The following is an 11,464-nucleotide window of genomic DNA, read 5'->3' as shown; positions in this document are numbered from 1 at the left end:
AACAAACAAACAAACAAACAAAACTATACAAAGAGTGAACAGAACAAGGAGTTGGTTCTTTGAAGAAATCAACAACATACATTAACCCTTAGCCTGACTAACCAGGGAACACGGAAAAAGTATGCAAATTAATAAAATCAAAATGAAAAGGGAGACATAACAACAAAAACTGAGGAAATTAAACAATTCATCATATCATACTACACTAACCTACATTCAATAAAACTGGAAAATCTGGATGAAATGGACAATTTTCTAGACACATAAGAGGTACCAAAGTTAAATCTGGATCATATAAACCACCTAAACAGTCCAATGACTCCTAAAGAAATATAAACAATTATTAAAAGTCTCACAACCTATATATAGATATAGATATAGATAGATAGATAGATAGATAGATAGATAGATAGATAGATAGATAGATAGATAGATATAGATATAGATATAGATATATATCTATCATAGGACCAGATTTCTTTAGTGGAGAATTTTGTCAGACCTTATAAAAGACCTAAGACTAATAATGTCCAAACTATTCCACAAAATAGAAACAGAAGGATGACTACACAATTTCTTCTATGAAGCCATAATTATGCTTATAGCTAAACCAAACAAAGACCCAACAAAAAATAGAACTTCAGGCCAATTTCCCTTATGAATGTTGAAACAAAAATACTCAGTATATTTAATGCAAACCAAATCCAAGAAAGCATCAAAGAGATCATCTACCATGAGTCAATATGATTTATCCCAGGGATGCATAGATGGTTCTATATACAGAAATTCATCAAAGTAACCTACTATATAAACAAGAAAAAAGGAAAAATAAAACACATGATGTTCTCATTAGATGCTTAGAAAGCATTTGACACAATTCAACACCCAATAATGTTAAAAGACTTGGAAAGATCAGGAATTCAAGTCACATACATAAACATAGTAAAAGCAATATACAGCAAATCATTAGCCAACATCAAACTAAATGGGGAGAAAATTGAAGCAACTCCACTAAAATCAGGGACTAAATAAAGTTGCTCATTTTCTCCCTACTTAATCAATATAGATCTCAAATTTCTAGCCTCTGCAATCTGAAAGCAAAAGGATGTCAATTGTATATAATTTGGAAAGGAAGAAGACAAAATGTCACTTTTGTAGATGATAAGATAGTATACTTAAAGGACTTCAAAAGTTCCACCAGAGATCTACTAAGCCTGATAAACAACTTCAACAAAGTGACTGCATATAAAATTAACTCAAACAAATCACTAGCCTTCCTCTACTCAATGGATAAACAAGCTAAGAAAGAAATTAGGGAAATGACACCCTTCACAAGAGTCAAAAATAACAAAAAATACAATGGTGTGACTCTAACCAAGTAAATGAAAGATCTGTATCACAAGTACTTCAAGTCTCTGAAGAAAGAAATTAAAAGAGATCTCAAAGGATGGAAAAATCTCTCTCTCCTGCTCATGGATTGGCAGCATTAATATAGTAAAAATGGCCATTTTGCCAAAATCAATCTACAGATTCAATACAACTACCATCAAAATTCCAACTCAATACTTCATAGAATTAGAAAGAAAAATTTGCAAATTAGACTGGAATAACAAAAACACAGGCTGTTTTTCACCAAAACTATTTTCAACAATATAAGAACCTCTGAAGAAATCACCATCCCTGACCTAAGGCAGTTTACAGAGCAATAGTCATAAAAACTCTATGTATTAGTACAGAGACAGCAGGTAGATCAATAGAATAGAATTGAGAACGCAGAAATGAGCCCACCCACTTATGGTCACTTGATCTTTGACAAAGAAGCTAAAACCATCCATGGGAAGAAAAATAGTATTTTCAACAAAAGGTGCTGGTTCAACTGGAGGTCAGTAGGTAGAAGAATTCAAATTGATCCATTTTTATCACCCTGCACAAAGCTTAAGTCTGAGTGGATCAAGGACCTCCACATCAAGCAAGATACACGCAAACTAATAGAAGAAAAAGTGGGGAAGAGCCTGGAACACATGGGCACTGGGGAAAATTTCCTGAATAGAACACAAATAGCTTATGCTCTAAGTTCAAAAATTGACAAGTGGGACCTCATAAGACTGCAAAGGTTCTGTAAGGCAAAGGAAATTACCATTAGTACAAAACAGCAACCAACAGATTGGGAAGAGATCTTTACCGATCCTTCATCTGATAGAGAGTTAATATCCAAAATATAAAAAGAACTCAAGATGATATAATCCAGAGAGCCAAATAACCCTATTAAAAAAATGGGTGACAGAGCTAAACAAAGAATTTCGAAAGGCTGAAAAGTTCCTAAAGAAATGTTCATCATCCTTAGTCATCAGGGAAAATGTAAAGCAAAACAATCATGAGATTCCACCTCACACCATTCAGAATGGCTAAGATCAAAAACTCAAGTGACAGCAGATGCTGGCAAGGATGTGGAGAAAGAGGAACACTACTCCGTTGTTGGTGGAATTGCAAGCTGATAAAACCACTCTGGAAATCAGTCTGGAGATTCCTCAGAAAATTGGACCCAGCTATACTACTCCTGGTCATATAACCGAAAGATGTTCCAACATATACCAAGGACACATGCTCCACTATGTTCATAGCTGCCTTATTTATAATAGCCAGAACATGGAAAGAACCCTGATGTCCAACAGAGGAATGGATACAATGTGGTACACCTACACAATGGAGTACTACTAAGCTATCAAAAACAATGACTTCATGAAATTCATATGCCAATGGATGTCACTGGAAAATATCATCCTGAGTTAGGTAACCCAATCACAAAAAACACACATGGTATGCACTCACTGACAAGTAGATATTAGCCCAGAAACTCAGATTAACCAAGATTCAATCCACAGACTACATGAAGTCCAAGAAATATGACCAAGGTGAGAATACTTTAGTCCTTCCTAAAAATGGGAACAAATTATTTATAGGAGGGAATATGGCAGCAAAGTATGGAGCAGAGACTAAAGGCATGGCCTGCCCTACCTGGGTAAACAGCATATATATATATTCATACACAAAACCAATAATTGATGCCAAGAAGTGAATGCTGACAGGAACTTAATACAGCTGTCTCATGAGAGGCTCTGCCAAAGCATGACAAATACAGAGGCGAATGCTAGCAGCAAACCGTTGAACTGAGGTTAAGGTCCACATTGAAGGAGTTAGAATGATTGAAGGAACTGAAGAGGCAAGCAACCCCATAAGAAAAACAATACCAACCAACCAGATCTCCCAGGGACTAAACCACTACCCAAAGATTACACATTGACAGACCCATGGCTCCTGCTGCATAAGTAGCACAGGATGACCTTGTTGAGATAAATGGGTGGAGAAGTCCTTGGTCCTGCCTAGGCTGGACCCCCTGTGTAGTGGAATATCAGGGTGGGGAGGCAGGAAGGGGTGGTTAGTTGGGAATGGGAAAAAGTGGGAGGGGTAGGATAGGCAGATTATGGACTGGAAAGTAGGAAAGGAGATAACATTTGAAAATTTGACATGTAAATAAAAATAATCCAATAAGAAAAAAAAAACAGCAACTTGGAGTGGGTGGGAGTGGGATCTTCTTCATAGAAGCAGGGTAGGGGTGATGTATGGGAAAGTTGGGAAAATGGGATAACATTTGAAATGTAAATATATAAAATAGCCAAGAAAAGAATAAAATTTAAAAAATGCAACAGGAAAAAAATAAAAGAAAAAAATAAAATATCTTAAGAGGGTTTTGTTGTATTACTTGACAACACTGAAAATCTATTCAACAAGTAGTGTGGTGTACTTTGTGTTGTTAATAACATCAATGTACAAAATGCTTCCTAGGAAATATCATGAATTCTGAGGTAAAGGGCCCAAATAAAACAGTGGCTTGCATGGTACAATGGATATGACAGAGAGTTTTCTTTTGCTTTTTGTCCTACACACAATCCACAAGATTTTGGATTTCTTTTTTAAAAAAGGATTCAATTGTTTTCCTAAATGCTATATACTGTTTCCAAAATCTAAAGAGGTATAGTTTTGCAGAAGACGAGTCAGTATTTGGATGTTATTTTTATTGCAGTGACAGAAGATGTCTTAATCATGTATTGACAGAGATAGGGAGTGAATTTTAACATACAGTATTTTTTTTTCATTTGATGGAAAGTCCCATTATTATGATTCTTCACGATAAGGTTTGGTATTTATTCTTAATTATCTACTCAGAAGGCTTTAGGGAATATTTTCCTGAATTTTCTCTAGAGTAGGAATCCCCAGAGATATCAGGTAAACATAAATGATCTCAACTTCCTGCTATTCTTAATTCACAGAGCACCAAGAGAATGGTGACTCTCTGCAACTAGTAAGTTTATTCAAATTTTCCTGCTACTTGAAAAATGTATTTTTTCCTGATATGGTAACTAAAATTCCCTTTGATTTTTTTCTATGTTAATTCATTAATGCAGAGAAAATATAGTTCAGAAGAGAATTGTATATACATAGATTTTCTTTTTGCCTCAGCCTTTGGCAATAACTAACAAAGAAAGTTTTAAACTTCTGAGGTTTCTTGGCATCATTGATATTATAAAACAATATATTGCCAAATGACACTGTTTACATATTTTTCTTAGTATTCTCTAATCTTTTATCTTTTTAAATTAAAAAGAAAAAGACATCAGTGGTTAAATTTGTGCAAATAATCAAAGTAGAAAGGCATGTTGTATTGTCCTTTAAAAAATATTTGATATTTCTTACATAAATTTGTATTAAATAGGAGAGTCTTCAGCCTTAACTCTCTACTGATAGGCATTATGGTACCAATGGAAAGAAATGTGAGTATGGAGATTATCTTTGTCCTATTGAGCTTCACAGACTACCCTGAGCTTCAGATCCCCCTCTTCCTAGTCTTTCTCTTCATGTACATCATCACTGTAGTGGGGAACCTTGGGATGATAGTGCTCATCAATATCAACCCCAAGTTCCACACTCCCATGTACTTTTTCCTTAGCCACCTTTCCTTTGTTGACTTCTGCTACTCAACAATCATCACACCCAAGCTGCTTGAGAACTTGATCCTGGCTGATAAAACTATACTCTATTTCAGCTGCATGTTGCAGTACTTCCTGTCCTGTGTGGCTGTGGTGGCTGAGTCCTACTTGTTAGCAGTTATGGCCTATGACCGTTTTGTGGCCATCTGTAATCCCTTGCTGTATACTGTGGCCATGTCACAGAGGCTGTGCATCCTGCTTGTGACTGGATCATATATCTGGAGCACATTGGCCACCTTGATTCTCCTCTGCTATGCTCTGCAGCTAAAGTTTTCAAGGTTTAATGTGATCAACCACTTCTTCTGTGAATATACTGCCCTCATTGCTGTCTCTAGTTCTGATATACACATCCCCAGCCTGCTACTCTTTTGTTTTGCAACCTTTAATGAAGTGAGTACCCTACTGATCATTCTCACTTCTTACGTGTTCATTTTTGTGACTGTGTTAAAAATCAAATCTGCTAGTGGACGTCGCAAAGCCTTCTCTACCTGTGCCTCCCACCTGACTGCCATCACCATTTTTCATGGAACCATACTTTCCCTGTATTGTGTACCTAACTCCAAAAACTCTAGACAAGTCGTCAAAGTGGCCTCTGTCTTTTACACTGTTGTCAACCCCATGCTGAACCCACTGATCTACAGTCTGAGAAACAAGGATGTGAAGGATGCTTTCCAGAAATTATTAGGCACAATGGTCCTACTTCACTGAACCATCTTAAAGTATGCTCACTACAATAAGAAAATTAAAGCAATGGCTATTTCTCACTTCTGTGGTATATATTTGTAGTAATTCTTAAATTGTTATGATGTACAGATAGGTAAACTCAACTCAGAAGATGAAAACAATGATGCTTTTTACTTGGAGGAAATGCAAAATATTTTGGTGTACAATATTTATTTCAAATCAGTAATAATAGTCATAATAATAATAATTATGATGCTGGACAACATAATATACTATACAGCATAGCTAGATATATTGTAGACCATATATTTTCAAAGAATGATAGTACCTAATGTAGAAATGTAGAAACATGTCTAGTTTTGTTATATCTATAACAGAAATCTGACGAAAAACTTCCCAGAAATTGTCATTGGTAGTAGATGTTTGCTATTTAATTACATTATTAAAACACAATGGAGTATCTTTATATCATATTTTTATTTCATTTTTTATGTCCTACAAATGATATGTATAGAGAACACTGAACATGATAGTCATGTTTCTTGAAAGGGTGTCATCAAAATGACTGTATGTCTTTGGTAGAAACTGAAACTAACATCTAAGGAAATAGTGACAGGCTATGAGTTAAAATTAAAAATTAACTCTAAAATTGAATATGTACTTTCTCTTAAATAAAGAAATTATTGAATATATAGTTAATTCTGTGTTTCAGAAAGGAAAATGTTTGAGTGATTTTATTTCTAAGGTATAAGTTGAATGTTATTGGGAAAAAAGTTTCATTCCCAGAATAAAACTTGTCATCAAATTATCTAGAAACATTATAATGTATCTATTTTAAAACATCGTCATTTGGGAGGAAATAATCATATGAAAATCATATTATGTATTATTTTATTTATTTCTCAAGCAAAGTCTATGTGATAATGGTAAACTTTAAATTGTATGAAAAAAACATTAACGGGTATTGAAAATTACTAAACATAGATATTTTCATTTACATAGAAAAAATGATAAAAGATATCCTTAGGTTTTATTAAAACTACAAGGACATTTTTAAAGTAGGTCTTTCTTATCATAAAGATAGAACAAAAGCATATCTGTATTATGATTTCTTTTCTCTAAGAATAGTTGGAAACCAAAATTTTAGTGAAACAGCTATGGAGTCTTGAATACAAATGACCCTGTGATTGAATCCTTGGATCCCAATTAGTAGAATTGCTTGGGAAGGATTAGAAGCTTTGGCATTGATGGAGTAGGTATGTCACTAGGAGTGGGTTTTGAGGTTTCAAATGCTTATGCCATCTCCAGTCTTTCTTTCTCTCTCTCTCTCTCTCTCTCTCTCTCTCTCTCTCTCTCTCTCTCTCTCTCTCTCTCTCCCTCTCTTTCTCTCTCTCTCTGTCCTGATTGTGAATCAGATATGTGACCCCAGCTGCTTCTCGAGTACTGTGCCTGTCTCTGCTGTCATGTTTGCAACTATGATGGTCATAAACATTCTAAACCTGTGCAACACCAATAAACACTTTCTTTTTAAGTTGCCTTCATCCTAGTATTTGTCATGGTAATGAAAAAATAACTGAGACTACACTCTTAGCTACAGTGGTAAGGAAAGAAACATTTATAAGCATTCCACAAGTATTGCTACAAGATATATCATTCATATTAGGCTATTGGAAGGAATAGCAACATTAAATTCATATTGTCCCTCTTACATTCAAAAGTGGCTGTCCTAGGAATTATTCCCAGAGCTAACGTAAGAAACTTACAGAAATATTTCTAAGAGTATAATTTAGAATAACCACAAGATATAAAGAACTACTTAATAAGAAAGTGAGTAAAATTTTGTTTACTATCAAGGAGTAATGACATAGGAAAATGTTTAAATATTAGCATTTGAGTTTTCAGGTATATTTTTTAAAATGTTTATATTATTATTTTATTTTGCAAGCATGAATGTTCTGGTTACATGTATAACATGTTCATTCTTCATGCCAACGTAAACTGACAGACAATACAGATGACTATGCATGCTGTTTGAGTTCTGGAAATTTATCCCAGGTGCTATGAAAAAATTAACAATTGTTCTTAACTACATAGCCCTTTCTCAAGATGTCCACATATATTCTTAAAAAGTAAAGACAATATTTGCAAGAGAGTTTATAAAAAGAAAAAATTTATCCAATGGTACAAGTTAAAATAGAAATTATATAAAAGAAATATGGAATGATATTTGATTAAATATGTTAATGAATAAGTAGTTATAGGCAGGGATTCTCAGAATTTGAGAAAAGAGTTAGGTCTCAAAACTTTGAGAATTTATGCACAGATAATTTAATCTCTGATTTAGGAATTACATTGAAAGAAATGGCCCAAAGGACATCTATCAATAAAAAATACTAAAGAAGAATATCATTAATCACAAAATATTCTATAAAAGACGAATACTTTCCTTTGAAACAGAACAGAAGATTTTGGGGTAAATAATTGATGATGAAATCTAAATTGTTAAGGGTTAAAGATGAATTTTGGGGAGTCTAACCTTCAATAGCAAGTGATAATTTCAAGGACCTGAAAATAGTAATTTAAGTGTGTTTATTTAGTTTAAAATAAGAAATTTTTACAAAATGAATATTCATACTAGTTTATTTAAGAGCATAATATGGTTAATCCTTTTGTTATTAAAAATGCCACATTAATGTATAAATAACAAAGCTTTGGTTCTGACGAAATGTTTCAACATGATTATCATTGTTATGAAAATAAAAACCACAAATATTTATATTTTCCCTTTTTAAATTAACATTAAGTTTTCACCACAATATTAGAAGAAGAAATTTAGAATGAAAGAATGGAAACAGTACAGACAAATTAGAAAGATACCATGTGAAAATGTTAATTTAAACGATGGATTAACAATTTTTATGTTATAAAATCATTTCATGACAAATTGGTAATAAATTAGAAAATTAAATATTCATTTTGCCAGTATCTGAATCCACTCATAAGTGTGGGGCATGAAATATATTCCCATGGACATCAATTTGGCTATGACCTCTAAAGTGCTGAGAACTTTCGCCAAAGAGAAATTTTAAAATTAACTCAAATTTTTAAGTATTTAATTTCACTATATATTTCAAATGACTTTTTCAAGGATGAAATCAATACCAAATAAAGCAGCAGTGGAGATTCCAATAAGAATGAGCTAGAAATGTTTGATCCTTTCCATTCCCAATTTTGCCAAAATACGAACATCTGATCTAATGTACACACCAATTACAGAAGGTAGAAAACATGGTTATTAACTGAATTAGTTTGATTCTTGATGAAACCTAACATAAAGAGGAGTATGAAGAGCAAATACAGAAAACTAAACATGGATTAAATATGTAATGAGACTGACAATAATACCTTATGGGTAATCATTTTTGTTAAAAGTATCGAAATAGTCTTTATTTTACAAGTGATTACACTTTTAGCCAGGTGGTGTAGGCACATTACTTCCAGGACTCCAGCAGCAGAGGTAGACAGATTTCAGGGTTCAAAGCCAGTCTTCTTTTCTGAGCAAGTCCCAGGGAAGCCAGGACTACACAGAGAGATGATGTCAAAAACAAGAAATAATGGTTACATTTTCATAAGCCATAAATGAAAGCACAATTACTAAACGGATTGAAGGAAGAAAAAAACATAGAAATATGGTAGTCATTTAAATGGTCCAAATTAATGGGATCAGAGGTCAGCAACTTGTCCTTATGAATGTCTTGAGTTTTACAAAGTGAATATTTGACATACTCATTTTGCAGACTGGTCACAGAACTTTTTTGAGAAGCAATACTGGGAAAATTAAAAGAATTAGTGTGAGAACAATTCATACACTCGTTTATTTTAAAGCTATCAGTCTTGGACATGTCATCAAAGATGTTTTAGTGGAAGCTTTCAAAGAGATACTGATAAGAAATAAAATTAAGATGTTTCTTCTGGTTCTTTCATTACTGGTTTTTTTTCTGTAAACCTAAATTTATTTCCATAAAATTTGTAAAAATTAATTATTATAATAAATATTTATGTGGTTTTCTGCATTCCTGTTTGTGCACCATGTGTGTGTCTGCCAGGCTCTGAGATCAGAAGAAGACAATAGATTGTAATTGGGGCAACTGATAGTTGTAAGGAGCCATATAGGTACTAGGAAAAAAAATAAAAATTCACTGAAATAGCAGGAAATGCTCTTAACTGCTAAACGATCTCTCAAGTTGCAATATGTTAAGGATGTCAAGTGCAAAATTTAAGTAAGAAGTAAGATTTCCATAGAAGATGGCAAAATGAGACAGTGTGAAATAAAGGAAGTACCAAACCTCAATATGTAAAAGTTTGAAATTGTCAACAAATAAATTGAACTAAAAATAATTTAACTTAAAAATTAAAAATACAATTACATAGTTATATTAAATAATGCCGAGTTATTACAACCATAAGAAAGGTTTGCAAATGTGTATGTATGCTCTCAGGTAGAGTTCTATAATTTATTTTTATCAAAACTAATGTCACTTCCTACTATTCTTGGAATAGCTTTGAAAACATCGTTAAAAATTTCATAGTGTACTCACATAGTGCAAAGTTGCTACATTACATAGCTGATAAACTTCTTTTTAAAAACATACTATTATGACTATGGGATGGCAACCTCATCTCTCCACTTGATGCCTCATCTTTCTAGGGGAGGTGTACTCTACAACTTCCCTCTCCCCACTCTTGAGCATTTAATCTGAGGTCCCTTCCTCTGAATCCTGATTCTCTTACCACCCAGGTCTCTGGTACATTCTAAAGGGTCCTCCCACCTCCTACCTCCCAAGGAGGTTGTCTATTTCCATTTTTTCTGATGGCTGTCAGAGCTTTACTCCTGTCTCCCCCAATACCTAATCATGTTCCCCTATTCAACTCACTGTATTCTATTCCACCCTGGTCCATTCTTTCCTCCCTCCTGTGATTGATTTCTTCTACCTCCAAAGTGGGATTGAGGCCTCCTCACTTGGTCCTTTCGACATGTTAACCTTTTTGAGTTCTGTGGATTATATCCTGGTGATTCTGTACTTTTTTGATGAATATCCAATTATTTGTGAGTACATATCATGTATGACTATGACCCAATATTGTTCCGGTCTAAAAGAACTGTAGGGACAAAAGTGAAAAGGAGACTGTGGGAAAGGAGGTCCAGTTACAGGCCAGATTGGGATCCAGCTCAAGGCCTGACACCATTATGGAGGTAATGGTGTGCTTACAGACAGAAGAGTAGCATGGTGTCCCTCCTAGAGGTCCAACAAACAGCTGAAAGAGTCAGGGCCAACAAATGGAGAGAGGTCGATGACCCTGTGGTTGAATTAGACTAGAAGAACCTAAGAAGGGCCAGTCCATAGGAAGATCAGCAGTCTGAACTCTTCTGGACTCCCAAGATCTCTCAGACACTGAGGCACCAACCAGGCAGCATACATTAGCTGATATGAGGCTCCTGACACATATACAGTGGAAGACTGCCTGGTCTGACCTCAGTGAGAGAAGATGCACCTAACCCTCATGAGATTTGAAGTTCCAGGGAGGGGGAAAGTATGGTGGGTTGGGGTGGGTGTGGACATCCTGTTGGAGATAGCAGAGGAGGAATAGAATGAGGAAATGTCAGAACATGAACCAGGAGGGGGATAAGAACTGTGCTGTAAATAAGATTTAATAATAATAATAATAATAATAAT

At 34.3% G+C, this 11,464-nt stretch overlaps 1 protein-coding gene across 1 annotated transcript; it reads left to right on the top strand.

Moving 5' to 3' along the window:
• The first annotated feature begins 4,808 nt into the window (after positions 1-4,808).
• Positions 4,809-5,753, top strand: Or5d14l1 (olfactory receptor family 5 subfamily D member 14 like 1). Its single transcript, NM_001409310.1, has one exon. It carries the CDS (start codon positions 4,809-4,811, stop codon positions 5,751-5,753), a length of 945 nt encoding a protein of 314 aa, NP_001396239.1.
• The last annotated feature ends 5,711 nt before the right edge of the window (positions 5,754-11,464 follow it).

This window comes from Rattus norvegicus, chromosome 3 (assembly GCF_036323735.1).
Source record: "Rattus norvegicus strain BN/NHsdMcwi chromosome 3, GRCr8, whole genome shotgun sequence".
NCBI lineage: Eukaryota > Metazoa > Chordata > Mammalia > Rodentia > Muridae > Rattus > Rattus norvegicus.
This window is presented reverse-complemented; position numbering and strand designations above follow the sequence as displayed.

Coding starts and splice junctions, on each gene's coding strand:
- Or5d14l1 (NM_001409310.1), top strand. CDS start 4,809: ATGGTACCAATGGAAAGAAATGTGAGTATGGAGATTATCTTTGTCCTA.